Source organism: Scyliorhinus canicula, chromosome 8 (genome assembly GCF_902713615.1).
Source record: "Scyliorhinus canicula chromosome 8, sScyCan1.1, whole genome shotgun sequence".
NCBI classification, from domain to species: domain Eukaryota; kingdom Metazoa; phylum Chordata; class Chondrichthyes; order Carcharhiniformes; family Scyliorhinidae; genus Scyliorhinus; species Scyliorhinus canicula.
Window position 1 is genome coordinate 42944634 of NC_052153.1, and position 21321 is coordinate 42965954.

Here is a 21321-nt window from a genome sequence, read left to right on the forward strand (position 1 = left end):
GACCAAGATTTTTGTTTCCCCCCACTCACCAGGTGGTTACGGTCTGGAATGCACTACCTGGAAATGTTGTAGAGACATGTCCAATTGAGGCATCCAAGAGGATTACTTGAAAGAAACAATGTGCAAGGGTATAGGGAAAAGCCAGGGGAATGGTGCTCGTTTGGAAAGCTGGTGCGGATACGATGAGCCAAATGCCTCCTTCTGCGGCATAACAATTCTTTGATTCTGTGACACTGGCCGGAATTCTTCAGCCGTTGGGATTCTCTTTTCCTGCAGGCAGCGCACCCACGCCCGCAGGTTTCCCAGCAGTATGGGGTGGCTTTAATGGAAATCCCACTGACAAGCGGCAGGAGTGGAGAATCCCACCAGCAGCAAATGATGCGCTACTGGGAAACATTCAGCTGGGGGGGCTGGAGAATCCCACACATTATGTATAAATAAAAAAATAAGGAAAATATGAAACAAAAAGGCATAAAATAAATCCATACCCCACAAATAATAGAACAAAGGGGAATACACAAAAGTTGTAAAGAAAAAACAAATTAGTAAGGCAAAACAAAACGATAAAATTTAATTATATACATTGTAATAGTGAGATACTCTGAATACAAAAATAAAATCAACCTCGGGATAAGGCCACTAATGAATGCTCACAATAAACTTACCAGGCAACGACAATGAAAATGGCAGAAATATTGCATTCTTTCCTTCAGTATTTACTAGGACGATTAAAATAGCAGATATAACATTAGAAGAGATTGATAAAAATACTTTAATGATATCCAGTGACGGGGATGTGATGAACAGTTGCACATCAGGTGGCTCTCCTCCAGAATACAATCAAATAGGCACTTTTAGAAGAATTTAGCCCGAATATTCAGACTTATTTCACCCACAAGTAAGAAAGGGAGAGACTAGGTGAGTATGCCAGCAGGTGGGAGCTCAACAGGACGCAGAGAAGGTAGAAGCGGAGGAAAAGGTCAAGAACGGCGGGTGAGCAAGATGGCAGACCCACAAGGTGATCTCAGCCACCCTGGAGTAAGGGAGACTGACGATTTGAATGGGCCGCGCCCCCCCCCCCAAAACTTCCGGCGGCGAGAGAGGCGATTAAAGTGCCGATCCAGTTGGCAGTCTGGTGGCAACCAAGGGGGCCCTGAAGTGCAAGGTCAAGGGTCAGGAGAATTGGTCCCGGCACCAGAATATCCGGATCATGGGACTGCCAGAGGGGATCGAGGGCAGGAACCCGAAAGACTATGTCGCCCAGATGCTGGGGAACTTAATCGGGAGGGGCAGCTTCCCCAAGCCGCTGGAGATCGACAGGGCACACAGATCGTTCCGACGGAAGCCCAAGGCAGGGGAGCAGCCAAGGGCAATAATTGCCAAATTACGTAGATACCAGGATCAGGAGAAGATCCTGCGGTGGACCAGACATAACTTCAAAAATGGAAATAAGCAGGAACAGTTGGGAAGCCAATCCTGGTAACAGTCGTAATGCACCAAGACTTCAAGCTTGCCAGTCCTTCTTGACACATCCACATCAGTTTTCAGGGTTACTGACTACACTGATCAAATTGTTTTTTGTCAGACGGTTTGCTTCAACTGCTGACTAATGAATTAACCAAATTGCATTGAAATTCTTTTTTAAATGTCACACATGGTGCCCATCATTGATACAGAGAGAGAAACAGGGTTAAAATTTTGAGTCAAATATGACTTAGAACATAGAACATAGAACGATACAGCGCAGTACAGGCCCTTCGGCCCTCGATGTTGCACCGACATGGAAAAAAAAAAACTAAAGGCCATAGGAAAAAAAAAAACTAGAACAGAGTTCTAGTCCAACCAGAACTAAGAAATTGATGGATATGGTTCTAGGGAATTAGTTTATTTTCCAAGTACTAAATTGGACTGCAAAGATCAAACTACTCAACCGTAAAAAATCCCCACCACACTGCTCCTTGCACAGAGTCTGATCCCGTCTTCCCCAGATGTCCACGAGTGCATTTTCAGCACAAGCCTTTGCATAAATATCTGTAGTGGCTAATTCTGCCTTATTCTACCTGTTGGGTCTTCAGGTCACTGAGGTCAAATCAAAACTGTCCCAGTTGAATACAAAAACAAGATAACTTGGGACCTTCCAGTTTGTTCTGCAAATTGTTTTTCTTTTTTCTTAAATTTGGAGTACCCAATTATTTTTTCCAATTAAGGGGCAATTTAGCATGGCCAATCCACCTACCCTGCACATCTTTATTTTGTCAGGCTCAAACCCATACAGACATGGAGTGAATGTGGAAACAGTGACCCAGGGTTGGGATTGAACCTGGGTCCTCAGCACTGCAGGCAGCAGTGCTAAGCACTGCGTCACCGTGCCGCTCCAAGTTTCTGCAAAGTACAAAACGGGTAAACTAGTGCACAATGCAGCATTGTCTAGGGTGGGCAAAGATAAACAAAAGGTTATACACATACACATGGCAATCAATGCTAGTATAGTTAAAGTGAATGTGCTTCATCGCTGTTTAAACATAGCTGCTAAAATATTAATGGATCAGTGTGCCTTGTAAACTCTGGAAATTCAGTGGGAAATGCTTAATCTCTTGCTATGTACACACCCATCTGGATGGAAGCACTGAATGCCCAGATCAGCTGGACAACAGTAATTATCCTGTGAAAAGTAGCAAGGGATCATTCAAAGTCAAAACTTTGGGCAGTGCCATCGGAGACACAAGAAATACTCTCTCAAAGATGCCAAGAAATCCTTGAAAAATACCTGCAACAGGTCTTGCAAGGCAACTTTGCCTGAAATATGACCATATTTGACAGATGGAGATGCCCAGAGTTTAAGATTTTGTTTTTGCTCTCAGACGGCACTGACCCTTTTTCTGCTTTTAACGTATGATGCAATTTTGCATTCAGACAGTGCTGACATTTGTTGTGTTATTGCCATCTATTCTGGACCAAAGTGTCCATGCGGTCATTACCACTCCTTCTGTCTTGTGTTCCATGACATCTTTGTCATTTAAGCTCTTCTGCCCTCCAACCAATCACTGGCTTATTTTGTTCCATCTGCCCCTTCCACATTTTTCAACAATGCAATACTCATCACATTTCTACCTCTCCAGTTCCAAAGAAGTCAGATTGCATTTCAAACATTTATGCTGTTTCTCTCTCCACAGATGCTGCCAGACCTGAGGTTTTCCAACATTTTTTGTTTTATTCAAGATTGGTCCATAAGCTTTTGTATACAGGGTCTAGATGGATCTCAAAAGGTACAGAATTGCATACCTTGGAAATATGTTCTGGAGCTAGGTCTGGAGTGTTGCTGAATTCACCACCAATTTGAAGGTCACTGACACAAGAGATGGCATCCCTGAGCTCAGTTAGCTTCTGACTGCCCAACATCAGCAGTGTATGGTGGGGCTTCTTCTCCCTGTGCTGTTGGTGAATAACTGAAATGTTTCAATGGCATTACAATATCTTTGAACAATATAAAACATTATTTCACTAAACAAAAACACCACCAAATGGGCTTGCAAATTATGTAGCTGTCAGCAAAATGGAACTGTTTCTACATTAGAGTTTTGCCAGGTATTTTTCTGTTAAAGTGCTTCAGAGCATACCAATGGCAGGTTTATAGTGACTAGCGGAGTTACAGAGATGGGGAACATTCTAGATTCAGTTTCCTAATAAGATAGTCTCAGCAACCATGACAGGAAAGCATAACAATCAGGCTCAGCATTCAGCACGAGAAAGTCCATTAGGGCACCTTCTACTTGTGATTACACAGAAGCCATTGCAGGAAGAGTCATTTGGATGTAAAACATAAAAAGGATCATGTACGGCAGTAATGGCACTAATCAAATAGCCTGCTGATATTTAACAAGTGTCACATCAGAACATTACAGCATTAGTAACTAACATGCTAAACTTGACTTGGAGACGTCATTAATCAATAAAAGAACCTGAAAACAATAAATCAGAGTACTGCCTAAATGGTAAAAAGCAAGAAGCGGTGAATGTCGAAATGGACTTGGGGTCGACATACATAGATAATCAAAACATTGTGGCCATTGACAGAATGGTCATAGTACCATAAGGTTAAGGAACAATCTAGAATACAAATACTTAATTGCAGGAGGGCCAATTCCAGTAGCAAGAAAACAAACTGGCCCAGATACATGGAAATCAAAGATTTGCAAATAAAACTGCAATTGAACACCGGATTGCTTTTAAAGAGATTGTTTGGGTGGAATTAAGGTACATTGCCACGAGGAGAGGTAGACAAACCAAGCCACAGTTTATGGATGACATGTGATAGAGAACGAGGTGAAGCAGGAAAACAGGTGGATATGAAAAATGTATGGTTGATGATACAAGGCTGAATATAGATGTCCAGAGGGAAAGTGAAAAAGGAAATAAGAGACAGAGTGTATGGGAAGAGAGTGGCAGCAAGCAAAAATGTGAATCCAAATGTGTTCTACAGGCATATAAATAGTAAAAATCTAACAGAAGGGGGAATGATTACCAGAAAGATCTATGCATGGAGGCAGAGGGCATGACTGAAGATACAAAATCAAGTTTGTACTTTACATTCTTCTTTCCGAAAGAAGGAGATGTGCCAAAGTCACAGCAAAAAAGAAAGTAGTGAGATAGGTTACAAAACGAAAAAGATGATATACTAGAAAGGCAGACTGCACTTAAAGTTGGTAAGTCAGGAGAGGATGGAATATTTCTGGAGATGCTGAGGGAAGCAAGGGCAGAAATTATGAAGGCATTGGTACTGATCTTCCAATCCTCCCTAGACATGGGAGTCGAGCCAGAAGTCTGGGGAATCGCAAATGATACACTTGTTCAAAAAACAATCCAAGGTTAAACAAAGCAATTACAGGCCAGTCAATTTAACCTCATTGGTGGGAAGTGGAGGGATTTAAACTCACTGCCCGAAAATATGAGCCTGGTCTCTGGATTGCTAATCCAGTGATGTTACCACTACGCCACTATCTCCCATGATTCAAATTAGAGTAGAAAACACCATAAATAGATCAGTTAATGTAAATGTTCTTCGCGTGCACATTTACTACCGCTCGTCAACCAAGGAAGTAAAGCACAATATTTGCTGTTTTATTCAAACCTTCGGTTGATATTGAGTTGGGCTTTGAGCATAGTACTGAAATACAAAGTGAATGTTTTTTTAAATGTTGATACTGGAGGACCACTAGCAAATTTGGAGCACCAAATTTTTTATTACTGTGCTACTGACTTTCACTGGAGCCCACTGGATTCTGGATTACCGTTGCATCCAGTGTGTGCTCACAGTGATGAGCATTTGCCACATAATATAAAGTCAATTCAAGTCAGCATTGCATTAATAATATTTTTTTAATAATAAACTTTATTGTCACCAGTAGGCTTACATTAACATGGCAATGAAGTTACTGCGAATATCCCCTAGTCGCCACACTCCGGCGCCTGTTCGCGGACACCGATGGGAGAATTCAGAATGTACAATTCACCTAACAGCACGTCTTTGGGACTTGTGGGAGGAAAGCGGAGCACCCGGAGGAAACCCATGCAGACACAGGGAGAACATGCAGACAGTGACCCAAGTGGGAATTGGCCCTGGAACCGTGATGCGGTGAAGCAACAGTGCTAACCACTGTGCTGCCATGCGCAGACTGCATATCACACATCCACGACTTTAACACAAGTGGTACTTTTCAGACCTGTTTTATGTTTTATGATACATGACTAATAGGATAAACAGTTCTGATCAGGGCCCCCAATATAGTGTCCTAGACAATTCATGGTATAAAGAGGAAACCAGCTTTGGCATCTTGCCCCTGGATGAACAATGAGGTGGACAGGAACTGACTGCGACACATAGGATGAGAATGTCAGAAAAACAACTTTAGAGTGGACACAAGATCCTTGGAAACAACAGGTGACAGGATGGGGTTAAATCATGAGCTGATCACAAGTCATCATTTTGCTTAAAGTAAATTTTATTGGATAATATAAAAGTGACAGCTAAGGATTGGATCAAGTCCAACTGGGGTAGGCTATTGATTTTTGGGAAATCCTGTAATTTGTGTGTTTTTGCCCATGTCAGAGAGATTGATTTTGGCAGTTATCCAGATCTTTCTCATGTCTATGAACCAAGCTTGGAATAATAAAGCCCTCTTAACCAGGTTCATGTGTCTGCAGATCAGTGTATTAAGTTGAGCCATAACTAAAAGGGAGGTACCCCACGTAAAAGCTGGCTCAATACTCAGGCCTTGGAAACACTCCTACATATGGGTCTTTCATCAGATTGGAAGAAGGTAAAAATTGATGTTCCAAAGGGATCAGTTTAATGCCATATTTATTCATATTCTACATTAATGATTTGGGCTTAAGAAAAGTAAAGCAAGGGGAGGTGATGGTAGTGGTACTGTCACTGGACCAATAATCCAGACACTCAGGGCAATGCTCTGGGGATCCAGGTGCAATTCCAATGAAACTTGAATTCAATAAACATCTGCAATTAAAAGTCTAATAATAAAACTATTGTCCACTTTACAGGAGAAATCTGCCATCCTCACCTAGGCTGGCCTGCATGCGACTCCAGATCCACACCAATGGTCTCTGAAATGGCCCAGCAAGTCACTCAGTTCAAGGGTAATTAGGGATGAGCAATAAATACTTGCCCAGTCAGAGATGCCCACATCTCATGAATGAAGATTAAAACAATTATTACAATTTCCAGGATACCAAATTAGGCCTGCAGAACAGACAGTTAAATTGAAAATGAAGTTTAACATAGACTAGATAGGTGATGTGGTGTGATGCACTTTTATTGGAAATGCATTATTTACATCTTCGAAAATAGCAATAAAGGGAAAAGGATAAATTAATAACTGAAGATATTGCAGTTTAGCAAAGCAATTAAAAATATTAACAAAGCTTGGAAATTCATTGGATGTGTGAGAATGGCACAAGACAGACGAGTGTGACATATCAAGACAGCAGATCGGAGCAGCTACAAGTAGGAAGCTATTAAACTCGTATAGGACACTGGTCAGGCTGCACCTGTGATCGGTTCTAGTCTCTATACTTTTAAAAGGCATAGAAGCAATGGAGAAAATGCAAAACTACAAAAACAAAACTTAGGAATAGTAGCAGACAGAAGTTTCAGTTTTCACATAAACTAAAAGGGCATAATAAAATGCAAGACATAGCACAGATCCCAATGAATGGGATAGGTACAAGGACCAGTAAAGGGTCACCAAGCAGCTTATAAGTGCTACTAAAAGAGATTATGAAAGGAAACTTGCAAGGTACATCAAAATCAATGGGAGTAATGTTATAATTATATAATGGGAAAGTGGGTGCTGAAGAGCAATGTAGGCCCACTAAAAGCTGCCAATTGAGATATTGTCAGTGATAATCAGGAAATGGCAGACATGTTGAACAATTACTTTACCTCTGTATTTACAGGTGAAAAGGAGGATAACGTTCCAAGTGTCCCAAAAAAATAGTCCATAGAGGACAGGGACTTAATACAATTAACGCATGGGCTTCATCAGTAACTAAGAAATTAATGGAGCTAAAGAGTGGCAAATTCCCAGAACCCGACGGTTTCCATCCAAGGGTGTTAAAGGAAGTACACTGAAACACATTATAGATGCCCCAACTATAATTTTCCAGAGTTCTCTAGATTCAAGAGTAGTCCCTCTGGATTGGGAAATTGCACATTACTCCACTTTAAGAAGGGTGAAAGCGGAAACCAGGGAATTATAGGTCAGATGGCCTAACATCTATGGTGGGGAAATTACTGGAGCCTATAATCAGGGATGGGGTAACTGAACACCTCGAAAAATTTCAGTTGTTCAGGGAGAGCCAGCATGGATTCATAAAGGGGAAATCATGCTGATTAATCTTTTTTTATATCAATTTAGAGTACACAGTTCTTTTTTTTTCAATTAAGGGGCAATTTAGCATGGCCAATTCACCTACCATGCACATCGTTTTGGGTTGTGGGGGTGAGACCCACGCAGACACGGGGAGAATGTGCAAGCTCCACACAGACAGTGAACCGGGCGGGGATCTAACCCGGGTCCTCGGCACCGTTAGGCAGCTGTGCTAACCAGTGCACTGCCCCATGCCTGACTAATTTTATTGAATTTTTTGAAGAGGTGACTAAGGTAATAGACAGGGGAATATCTATGAATGTTATTCATACGGACTTCCAGAAGTAATTTGATGAAGTCCCACGCAAGAGACTGTCATCTAAAGTGGAAGCCTACGGGGTTGAGGGAAAATTATTGACACGGTTAAGAAATTGGTTGAGTGGCAGGTGACAGAGCGGGGTAATGGGTAATTACTCTAAATTGGCAGGAGGTGACGAGTGGTGTACGACAGGGACCTGTGTTGATACCTCAATTATTCACACTATTCATTAATGACTTGAGTAATGCCATACACAAGTCATATATACAAACTTGCGGATGATACAAAGTTAGGTGGTATAGTAGACGGCCAAGATGAAAGCATTAAATTGCAAGGCGATATAGACAGACTAGGTGAAGGAGAATAATTGGGGCAGATGGGATTTAATATAAGCAAGTGCGAGGTTATCCATTTTGGACCAAAAAAAGGGCAGAGCAACATACTTTCTAAAAGGAGAGGGGTTAGGCACAGTGAATGTCCAAAGAGTTGGGGGTTCAGGCGCATAGATCCTTAAAATGCCAGGAAAAAATGCCAAAAAAAGGCTGATGGAATGCTAGCCTTTATATCTGAAGGACTGGAATATAAAGTCATATAAAGGGGCTATGTTGCAGTTATATAAAACCCTGGTTAGACCCTACTTGGAGTACTGAGAACAGTTCTGGGCACCACATGTTAGGAAGGATATTTCGGCCTTGGAGGGAGTGCAACGTAGGTTTACAAAAATGACACCTGGATTATAGGGGTTAAGTTAAGAGGAGACATTATTGAGGGTAGCATGGTGGTTAGCATAAATGCTTCACAGCTCCAGGGTCCCAGGTTCGATTCCCGGCTGGGTCACTGTCTGTGTGGAGTCTGCACGTCCTCCCCCTGTGTGCGTGGGTTTCCTCCGGGTGCTCCGGTTTCCTCCCACAGTCCAAAGATGTGCGGGTTAGGTGGATTGGCCATGCTAAATTGCCCGTAGTGTCCTAATAAAAGTAAGGTTAAGGGGGGGGGGGTTGTTGGGTTACGGGTATAGGGTGGATACGAGGGTTTGAGTAGGGTGATCATGGCTCGGCACAACATTGAGGGCCGAAGGGCCTGTTCTGTGCTGTACTGGTCTATGTTCTATTATTCAAATGAGACCTGTTTTCACTGGAACTTAGAAGGTTAAGGGGTGATATGATCAATGTATTCAATTTATTAATAGGGAATGGGTAGATAAAGATAAACTATTTCCACTAATTGGAGATTTTAATACTAGGGGGTACAGTCTAAAAATTAGGGCTAGACCATTCAGGAGAGAGGTTAGAAAGAACTCCTTCACTCAAAGAGTAGTCGACGTTTAGAGCTCTCTCCCACAAACAGTAGTTGAAGCTAGATCAGTTGTTAATTTTAAATGCGAGACAGACAGGCTTTTGTTGAGCAAAGATATTAAGGGATATGGGCCAAAGGCAGGTATATGGAGCTAGGTCACAGATCAGCCATGACGTCATAATGGCGGGACAGGTTTGAGGGGCGGAATGGCCTACCCCGTTCCTACGAAAGTTTGCACAGGTTGGGACTCTTAAGAAAGGAGAAGAGTTAGGGAGGGTCTGATAAATTAATTTAAAATTATCAATGAGTTGGGTTGGCAAAAATGTTACTACTTGTGGGAGAATCCTAAACCAGGGCCATAAATACAAGACAATTACTAAAAATACCAGTAACAAAGTTAAGGGGAAATGTCTTTCCTAAGTGGGATTAGTATGTGGAATGTCTGAAAGTGACTAAGGAAAGAGTGCAGATTTTGTTTATAAGGAAACTAGACTAGTAAACAAGCCAAAATGGATTGGAAAGGTACAAAGACCAAACTGAGGCAAACTGAATGGGAAATTGGGAGAAAACTCATGGAGACTAAAATTCAACCCAATATAGTTGGGGTGAAACTCTGTGACCCAAACAGTTTTGCTTTGCCAATTTACAAAAAACACGAAACGGTTAAAGTCCATACTTGCATCGTGTGAATGAGTATTGCGATCACATGGCAAAAGGTGGTGTCCATCACCCATTTTCATTGACCAATCAGACATGCAATCTGACATATCTTGATCGCTAAATAGTCAACCTGTGACTAGTGACTAACAAAATGGTTGAACTTATAACACAATACCCACCTTAATAAATATAATAGGAGAGTAGACGTTAATAGTTAGGATCACTTCTCCAGCTGCAATGGAATCTTCTGGATGACTGGGCTTCCTTCCTACAGTTTGCATTTCCTGAATTACACAAAATAAAGGAAAAAAGTGTCAGACTTTCAAGCTAAGCAGAATTTTGAGATTTTTGAAATTTAGCAACATTTAATTCCACCTTAAAGAACTGCATGACTTGCTTCACCTAGGATATGAAACATTTAACATTCAGTTCCACGCAAATTAACAAGTCCTTTATGGGTTTAGTGAGTGATAATGGATTAACATTCCCAACTATTTCCTACAGACTAATAAAAAAAACCCACAGAAAGGTAGGCTTCATAGTAGTGAACATTTTGTGTAAAAGAGATGGCTAGGGAAATTGCAGATGCACTAGTGATAATTTACCGAAATTCACTAGACTCTGGGGTGGTCCCGGTGGATTGGAAATTAGAAAACGTGACGCCACTGTTTAAAAAAGGAGGTAGGCAGAAAGCAGAAAGCAGGAAATTATAGGCCAGTGAGCTTAACTTCGGTAGTAGGGAAGATGCTGGAATCTATCATCAAGGAAGAAATTGCGAGGCATCTGGATAGAAATTGTCCCATTGGGCAGACGCAGCATGGGTTCGTAAAGGGCAGGTCATGCCGAACTAATTTAGTGGAATTTTTTGAGGACATTACCAGTGCAGTAGATAACGGGGAGCCGATGGATGTGGTATATCTGGATTTCCAGAAAGCCTTTGACAAGGTGCCACACAAAAGGTTGCTGCATAAGATAAAGATGCAAGGCATTAAGGGTAAAGTAGTAGCATGGATAGAGGATTGGTTAATTAATAGAAAGCAAAGAGTTGGGATAAATGGGTGTTTCTCTGGTTGGCAATCAGTAGCTGGTGGTGTCCCTCAGGGATCCGTGTTGGGCCCACAATTGTTCACAATTTACATAGATGATTTGGAGTTGGGGACCAAGGGCAATGTGTCCAAGTTTGCAGATGACACTAAGATGAGTGGTAAAGCGAAAAGTGCAGAGGATACTGGAAGTCTGCAGAGGGATTTGGATAGGTTAAGTGAATGGGCTAGGGTCTGGCAGATGGAATACAATGTTGACAAATGTGAGGTTATCCATTTTGGTAGGAATAACAGCAAACGGGATTATTATTTAAACGATAAAATATTAAAGCATGCCGCTGTTCAGAGAGACTTGGGTGTGCTAGTGCATGAGTCACAGAAGGTTGGTTTACAAGTGCAACAGGTGATTAAGAAGGCAAATGGAATTTTGTCCTTCATTGCTAGAGGGATGGAGTTTAAGACTAGGGAGGTTATGTTGCAATTGTATAAGGTGTTAGTGCGGCCACACCTGGAGTATTGTGTTCAGTTTTGGTCTCCTTACTTGAGAAAGGACGTACTGGCGCTGGAGGGTGTGCGGAGGAGATTCACTAGGTTAATCCCAGAGCTGAAGGGGTTGGATTATGAGGAGAGGTTGAGTAGACTGGGACTGTACTCGCTGGAATTTAGAAGGATGAGGGGGGATCTTATAGAAACATTTAAAATTATGAAGGGAATAGATAGGATAGATGCGGGCAGGTTGTTTCCACTGGCGGGTGACAGCAGAACATGGGGACATAGCCTCAAAATAAGGGGAAGTAGATTTAGGACTGAGTTTAGGAGGAACTTCTTCACCCAAAGGGTTGTGAATCTATGGAATTCCTTGCCCAGTGAAGCAGTTGAGGCTCCTTCATTACATGTTTTTAAGGTAAAGATAGATAGTTTTTTGAAGAATAAAGGGATTAAGGGTTATGGTGTTCGGGCCGGAAAGTGGAGCTGAGTCCACAAAAGATCAGCCATGATCTAATTGAATGGCAGAGCAGGCTCGAGGGGCCAGATGGCCTACTCCTGCTCCTAGTTCTTATGTTCTTATGTAAACCACTTGAGTAAACATAAATAATGTACACATTGGCCAGCAACCTGTGCAAGTGGGGGATACCCTATGAACTGCAAACCGCCACAAGTTCCTGGACACATTGTGCTGCTCTGCCGGTTGCTTCACAAAAACACAACCTTGCCCTCAACTTACTTGCGAGTTTCATAATATCGCTGGATTTTCACATTAATTGCCCATTAAACTTGCCACAGGAAATTAAGTTTAGCAATTAATAGCACAAGACAACATTTAACATTGGCAAATTAGGCAGCAGCTGCGGAGAGAACAATAGAGTTAAAGTTTAGAATGCTCATTTTTGATGAAATGTCATGGATCTGAAACGTTAACTCTATTTCTCGCCCCATTTCCAGCATTTTGTTTTGATTTCAGAGATTGAGGGCTTTTCCCTGAGAGGCGACTTAATAGAGGTTTATAAGATGATGAGGGGGATAGATAGATAGAGTGGACGTTCAGAGACTATTTCCTAGGGTGGATGTAGCTGTTACAAGGCGGCATAACTATAAGATTCAGGGTGGGAGATACAGGAGGGATGTCCGATGTAGGTTCTTGACTCAGAGAGTGGTTAGGGTGTGGAATGGACTGCCTGCTGTGATAATGGAGTCGGACACTTTAGGAACTTTCAAGCGGTTATTGGATAGGCACATGGAGCACACCAGAATGACAGGGAGTGGGATAGTTTGATCTTGGTTTCGGACAATGCTCGGCACAACATCGAGGGCCGAAGGGCCTGTTCTGTGCTGTACTGTTCCATGTTCTATATTTCCTTTTTACTTTTGTTATTATCATTATTGACGGCCAATCAACCACTCTGGCCCAGAAAGCAAAGAATTAAAAGCACGGAATCTCATTCCTTCAGGTAGCGAGATGTGGTAATTTTTTTTAAATGTCCATTTTATTCTTTTTTTTACCCTAAATTGCACTTCAGAAGACAACCCCATTTTTCTAGCCCCAAAGTTTATGTATTTGATTATACTTGGCATACAAGTTGACAACACCCACCCATTTCAGTCATGGCATGTTGCGCTCTCATTGGTAGTCAACCTAATCTTTAATCCCACAAACGCATGTCTTACTTACTGGTACTTTATAATTGGGCACAAGTGTTTAGTCAAGGCGATACAGACGAGTTCAAGTTACACCCACTCTCTGCATTGGATGCCACTGACATTGCAAAATGACAACTATCCATGCCAGCAGTTTACTGTTATACTCCACATACAAGTTGAGCCCCACTTTTGAAAGGATTGAAGCTTGAACGGCCAAGTTATATGCTGAAACGTACTTGAATTTGTTTCTCATTGCTCTCTCAATCCCAATTTTTCTTTCCTGCTCGATTTCTCTTTTTACACCCAACTACTTTAATACACCACCACCTTAATCCATCCTCTGCTTAATTATCAATAAACCTAATTGGTTAAGGAGCTACAAGGCTGTACAGTCATTTGTCAAGGTGTACGGTGCACTTTCAGTGAACCCCCAAAGGTTTAATTTTTTTTTTACTTTACAAGCTTTTTTCATGCTCAATTTTCATAAGTTCAGGGAGCAGTGAGTCAAATAAGCATACATTCAAATAGAATTTGCTGCAAAAATGGTTTCTAAACTAAAACAATCAAAATGATGATAAAGGTAAATAAACCTACATGTTCATAATCAAACGTTTCCTGTCTGCAGGTACGATCATGTACCAAACGTGCCTCTCGCTTTTCAATTACTTTCCTTCGGATTCTGGATAAGAAAATAATTTTAAGGTAAGGACTTTAAGTTTGAAAACAAATATCGAGAACAGTATCTAACTATTTAGCTTCAATATTCTTCCTGAAGTCCATCCCAAATGCTGACCATTCTTTGGATGATGAATTTTGACAATGGCCTATATTTGGTCTTCTTTGATATTTTTATGCCCACGAGTAAAGGTAAAGTCACCATAGTCCCAGATGACCATCAGATGTTTTCCCCTTTGAGGGAGAGAGCTGACTGCTGGTGATTTAACCTGAGGATCAAGTTTGAGAAGGTGGGGCCTTGATGAATAACCTCAGCTGGTATGGGAATTGAACCCGCACTGCTGGCCTTGCATCACAAACCAGCTGTCTGGGCAAGTCAGCTAAACTGGCCCCCAAATATAATTTAAAACAGTTTGTGCTAATGTTTCTTCATCCACTTATGTGTATATAAAGCTTGTGTGAGATTTATTTTATATGATTAAACTGGTTTTCAAACTGCTAATTCAAGTAAATACCATTTTCTCTGTGTATTTTTCCATTATATACCTGTCAGGATTTTGGTGGTAAATGCAGTTAGGAAAGCAATGGTAATTTTAAGGGATTTATATTGGTTAACATTAGAAATAAGGTATATTTTTTAATGGGTTTAATTTAAAGCTTCTGTGTCTGGAAGGGTTAAAACTATAGTTAGATTCATATTGGGACAAATATGTTTTGTATGTGTGGGGTGGCTTAAGTTCCCACTGTGCTTAGAGGGGCCTATGGCATGAAGAATAAATAGGCCAGCAGAGGTATGCAGGCATTGCATAGCAACTGGGGCCTTGTAAGATGGAGAAACTTTGAAGCCTTTAAGTTTTAGTTTAACTAATTTGATTGCAGTTAGTAGATAGATAACGAGAGAAAAGGCAGCGCTCCCAACTCTGCTAGAAGCAGTTGGTTTTGAATGCTGGAGAACGAACATCTCTCTCGGCCTTGCTAGAGGAAAAGTCATACTATGGAGTAATGGTTAAGAAAACAGATGCCAGAAACCTAAAAGTCCAGCCAGTTAAGGAAACTGGCGAAAATAAGAGAAATGTCCAAGAAGCCTGGAGTTAATGGAAAAGAGGGAACTGGGAAGCAAAAACTATTCAGTAAAGTCAGAGCTGAAAAGGCATTCGATCATGAGACCAGAAAGAATCTCCAGTAGGGCTAAGATTTGAGAGAAATTACTACAGTTTAGGAGATATTATTTGAAATAATTGTGGAAATCAGTGGCTGGACTTCGGAGTTTGTATAAAAGCCTTTAAGATAAAGGGAACCTAAAGGGAGAGGTGTAAACCCTGAAAGCAAAACCTTGATGGAAACAGCGATGGGAAAGCATAATTTAAAAGAAGATTTGAGAGTATGTCTTTTGAAAGCGGAATTTGAAAGCAGAATTTGAAATCACTCGTGTGGAAATTGCAGTTCAGTCAGACAAGATGACTCACAGTATAAGAATCATCTGGGGGGGGGGGGGGGGATTTTGAGGTGAAATCCACAAACATTCACTTGGGTTCAGAGAGGAGTATGTCTTATCACAGTCATCCTGTGTAGTTTAAAGTGATTTTTTGTTTGAATGAGACCATTGCTGTTTAAGGAGTTCTTTGTAATCCATGTTAATCTTTAAATTTAAGTTAAGGGAGGTGTAAAGGAGTATTATATTATAACCTCATTTTTCCATGTTTAATAAATGTTTTTCTTCTTGTTAAAACTAATTCGCGGAGGGGCAGCATGGTGGCGCAATGGTTAGCACTGCTGCCTTACGAAGCCGAGGTCCCAGGTTAGGTTCGATCCTGGTTCTGGGTCACTGTCCGCATGAAGTTTGCACATTCTCCCCGTGTTTGCGTGGGTTTTGCCCCCACAAGATATGCAGCGTAGGTAGATTGGCCACGCTAAATTGCCCCTTAATTGGAAAAATTGAATTGGGTACTCTAAATTTAATTAAAACTAAAAAAAGCGAATTTGCGGTTCTGTGACTCCAAGTTTTATTTTAAAAAGTTAAAGATCTGATCTTTCAGCCAGGGTGCCATTCTGGGATCATCTTGTCCAGTTATAACATCAACTGGGACGTAACAAAAGTGGGGGCTCTTGTGGGATTTCAAAACGTGGAGAAAGGATTATTGGACACTGGCCAGTAATAATTTGATTACATATTTTGAAACGTGGAAAGCAAGTTACTGGATGCTGAATAGTAAACTTTGTTCTGTGATTTATTGTTAAATGGTGGGATCTGTGAATCCTTAAAAAAAAGTGAAGTGAGGTACTAAGGTACTGGACAAAGGAATTGGATACTGTGCAGGTTAGAATCCAAAATGGCATTGGAAAGACTGATTATCATATAATTTTTATTAGGGTCACAAGTAGGCTTACATTAACAGTGCAATGAAGTTACTGTGAAAATCCCCTAGTCGCCACACTCTGGCGCCTGTTCCGGTACACTGAGGGAGAATTCAGAGTGTCCAACTCACCTTACAGCTTTCAGCACTTAGTGAGAGGAAACCGGAGTACCCGGAGGAAACCTATGCAGACTTACCTATATGTCCAACGTTTTAACTTGTAAATGTATGTGCTGCATTAAAGGCTATCTGTAATTCGTTATCAGATCAGGATCTAAAGGGAGAAGACTGTGTACCATTATGCCAAGCAGTGTTTTTACAAGGGTGCGACACACAGCTGGGGAATGAATACAGAAATCGTTTTTTAAATAAGCTATATATTCTACTTAATTGCAGAATTCAAAGTGCAATGGGTTGGTGGGTGGATTTGCCCTTAATGCCACAAGTAGCCCAGGAAAAGGCAATAAATGGGGCAATAAATTCAAGAAAGGTCACTGCATCCAATGTCATCTTACATTTTGGCTCATCCATGGTCCAATCCCCACACCAGCTGTGGTCTCCTTGTCTTGCCCCATGCTTGGTGCGGAGTGGTGCCCCTCAAGCTATATAAACACTTATGTCTCTCTCTCTCTCTCTCTCTCTAACAGTGAGCGATGACTACGACCCCTTGTGGACTTTGGCTAACTACCTAACACAGGACTAGAGGGCTTTCTTAGTCCCTATAGAGTCTAGGAAAAGATATTCCTCTCACACAAAAGCCAGGAGGTCATGTAATTGCTGGGGGTAGAGTGAAAATGGAGAGATGGTGATAGGTGAGCTCAGGTGGAGATGGACAAACATATAATTTTTAAAATACATACGCCAATGTGACGAGCTCTGTATTTTCTGGGATGACTTCTGTATTGGTCTCCTCTTCTGTGCAGTTCAATGTATCCACACTGCAAAACAAAGAAATATTTCCATTGGGTGTTGTGTGAACCTGCAGTCCAGGATGGCTGTCCGTATTTCACAAATGAGAAAACACTACTGAACACGCCATCCGGAATTAATCTTATACCGTGTACATAGTTGGATATGGTCACATTTCCAAATTACATCATTCAGGGGCCTTTATTTTGTCTCTTCTGCCTATGAATTTATCCCAACAAGCAGGGCAAGCATCAGGACAGCAAGATGGTCTATACAAACTGTTAATGTCTTCCCAAAAACATTTGATTCATAATTCATCACCATGAGACCACCCTCAATCAAAACATTTCACAGTATTTGAAGATGTAAGATATCTCCACATCAACGCCATTTAACCATTATGGTTGCCAAATCTTAGTCCAATTATAAAAGCAATTTTCATCCAATCGTAACTAACTCAACTCCCAGTAACCGTTGCTTGACGGCAAATTAACCAAAGCACAATACTCCAAAAATTCTATTTATTTGAACAGTGAGAGTTGGGGAAAAAAGATCGAAGGCAAACAATGGAAGTGAATTTTCCCTGCCCATGCAACATTAGGCTAGTTTCACTCATGTCAGAACCTCACTTGTGGCCTCACCTGTGCCCGATCGTCATGAGAACCTGGGCAGATTACCTTGATATTGCTGTCAAGTCTGATTCACTATAATTCTCCCGAAGTCAACAAAGGCAGCCTCCAGCAGAATCCACTGGACACAAATTAAAAACAAGAGCCTTGTCTGGTTTGTCCTTTACTTGCCCTAAAAGTCTCTAGTCCTGGTCTATTTCTCACAGCTCAAAAATCGTAGAAACTCTACAGTGCAAGAGTCCATTTGGCCCACCATGTCTACACTGACCCTCTGAAAGAGCACCCCAACTAAGATCAGTCCACACATGCAACCCTGTAACCCCCACCTAACCTTTGGATACGAAGGGACAATTTATCATGGCCAAATCCACCTAATCACATACCTTTAAACTGGAGCACCCAGAGGAAACCAATGCAGACATTGGGAGTAAGTGAAAACTCGTCACCCAAGGCTGGAATTGAACCCGGGTCCCCCGTTGTAACTACTGTGCCACCCCTTAATTAAACATCACTGCTAACCTTGAAGAACACATTTTGGCTTTTACAAAGTCACCCAAATAAATCAAAAAGCAATTACGTTTTGGAAAGAAAAGCAAATCATTTCAGTCTAAAATCATTAATATTGTGAGAAACACCAAATTCAATGACAACTGAATCGTTAAACATATAATTTTTTGTAAAATCACTATGACTAGAAAAGAAGCCCTCCCTTGTCCATTGCTAGTGCTCGACAGGATGACTGACCCACTTCACTTCAAACTAGGGTAATATGCCCTATTCTGGCATAACATTCACTTATTAGACATCCTTTTCAAATGTTGTCAAATATTATTTTCGGACAGTGCTTTGCATCGTTATGTCATGCCTTGATAGTGTTGGGAAATTTACTAGAATAGTGCCAGGGTTCAGGATTTAAAAGTTATGTGGAGAGGCTAAAGAAACTAGGATTGTTCTCCTTATTGCAGAGATAGCTAAGCAATGCTTTAATATAGAGGTGAAAAGAACAGAGGTAAAAAGAAATGAAGGGGTTTAATAGAATGAATAATGAGAAATGAGACTACCTCCTTCTTGACTTTAGAATTCTCTATTTGCCATTCTTCCGAATATACAATGGATGACAATCATAGAATCAGCAGTGCAAAAGGAGGCCATTCAGCCCATTGAGTCTGCACCAGCCCTTGGAAAAGAGCACCCCACTCAAGCCCCACACCTCCACCCTATCCCCCTTTATCCCCATAACCCCAGCCAACCTTTCTGGACACCAAGAGCAATTTAGAATAGCCAATGCACCTAACCTGCACATCTTTGGACAATGTTACGCATGTACAAAACCATCTTGAATAGCATAAGTCCTCCTTAAAGTGTTTAAATCTTACAATCAAAGCATGCTCTGAACGAAGTATGTTATTGGGAGTGATGGCATTGTAGTCAAACACAGAGTCATAACTGTGACATTATTACACTGGCCAGATCCACGGGAGTAGCTGAACTACATTAAGTAAAATTCAGAATAGCAGTACCCTTCAGACATTCCCTCAAAACCAGGACCACAACGTAAAAGGATTATAATCAAATAAAACTGTAATCAAAGAAAATGGAGATTGGCCTTGTATAGATGATTTAAATGGGCTAAATTCATGAAGAAAAGCGAGCAGGAAAATATAGTAATTGGATCTGTATTAACACAGTAGCCATCATCAGAAGATGCTACATATTTGTGACTTTTTTAAGCTCGGCAGCATTGAATCTTTCTTTCCATCTATCTTATTCCAAGGCAGTGAATTGAAAATTCTTAAATATCATTTATAAGCTAGAGTTGTTCCCCTTGGAGAAGATAAAGAGGAGATTTAATGGAGCTGTTCAAAATCATGATGGACCCAGACAAAGTAGATATGGAGAAACTATTCTCATCCGTGGAAGGATGGAGAACCTGAGGATGATTAAGGTGATTGGCAAAACAAGCAATGGTGATATTAGGCAGCAAGTGATTAGGATCTGGAATGTACAATAGGAGTGTCCAGTGAAGGAGATTTAATCTTCAAAAAGAGTATTGGTTAATTATCTGGTTAAAAAAAACACTAAGACGGAGCGAAAGTTGGGGAGAGGGACTAGGTGATTTGTTCTTGCTGAGAGTCAGTACAGACTATACAGGCCAAACAGCCTCCTATGCTGTAAGCATTCTCAGATTCTGAATCATATTCTTTGAGAAATGAACATTTTTTAAAAAATGTTTTGGATTGCAGCTGTTATTTCTATCACTACCAAACCAATAGTTTCAGAAAATTGAACATATGACTAATTGCATTGTAGGAGTCCGAATGTCATTTGTGCGATTGTGTGAATGGATGAGAAAACAGAAGACCAGAAGGGCTCACTTCGCCTTCCCCACTCCCTCAAATGTTATGAAGTAAGAGCAGCCTTCTAAAAGATTCTTCTGCAATTTGTCCCCTTATAATGGATTCTAGCTTATCCATTAAGCAGAGAAATTATCTTGAAAGGAGTCTCAAGTGTCCAACCATAAACCAATTCTGTAAAGTCTTTCTTATATTTTAGGGTGCCAATACCATCAATTGCAAGTTGCAGCATGAATATGTGACCTGCTCCACTATGGGTATGCGTGTTAAGCAATTAAAGACTTGTAGGTTTACGTGGGGCACTTAGCATTTTTCAGCAGGCAGACTAGTACTGGCCCTGGCTCCTTTATCCCGGTAGTCAGCATGCGATATTAAGATCCTCTGGGCAGGAAAATATCCCACATGCAAGCTTTCAACCAATGAGAGAAATCTGCGGTGGTGCTTCTGCAGACTCAAATTCTTGCCTCGGCAACGGTTTTCCCAGTCATTGCGTCTATGGAGAGAAACAGAGCGGCATCGTTTCCCTCCCTTTTCCTAGTCAGCGAGCTCCAGACATGGCCCTCACCCGCACACCAGCTGCAGCTCCTCCACCATGTCGGCGGGAAGCTCCAGCTGCGTCGCCAGCTGCTGCTCCACTTGCACCACCTCTTCGCCCTCCTCCAAGGCCAGGTGCGCCTTCTCCAGCTTCTCCCGCCACAGGCTGCCGAAGGAACCGACGCAGAAAACTTTCGAGTTCACGTTTAGCAGCTCGTAGTCCGGAATGCGGCAGAGGCTGGAGGCTCCAGCAGTCCCGGTCCCGCTCGGCCCCGCCGCCATGTTGTTCCCTTTGGACGAAGTAGGGGCGGGGGCATTGTGGGGATTGTAGTCCAATCCGCCGGAAATGTCGTCACCATACATTCCCAGAGAGCAACGCGCCAAGGCCACTCTTCAGGTACAATTGCTGCATCAAAACTAAAAATGAAAAGAGTTTCTTCACCATTGCCACTGATGAATGTCCTTGAGGGAAGGAAATATCTTGTTCTTATCTGGTCTGACGTGCATGACTCCAGATCCACAACAA

General features: G+C 41.5%; 1 protein-coding gene across 1 annotated transcript in view; it reads right to left on the reverse strand.

Moving 5' to 3' along the window:
* snapc3 (small nuclear RNA activating complex, polypeptide 3) overlaps positions 1 to 21107 on the reverse strand; it is a 39607-nt gene extending 18500 nt beyond the window's left edge. Inside the window, exons 1-5 of the mRNA XM_038804450.1 lie at positions 20827 to 21107; positions 17230 to 17307; positions 13935 to 14019; positions 10338 to 10442; positions 3283 to 3432 (exon numbers count right to left, since the gene is read on the reverse strand). Of these exons, the coding sequence (XP_038660378.1) occupies positions 3283 to 3432; positions 10338 to 10442; positions 13935 to 14019; positions 17230 to 17307; positions 20827 to 21077 (669 nt within the window). The 5' untranslated portion in view covers positions 21078 to 21107. The remainder of the gene's footprint in view (positions 1 to 3282; positions 3433 to 10337; positions 10443 to 13934; positions 14020 to 17229; positions 17308 to 20826) is intronic.
* Positions 21108 to 21321: the final 214 nt, after the last annotated feature.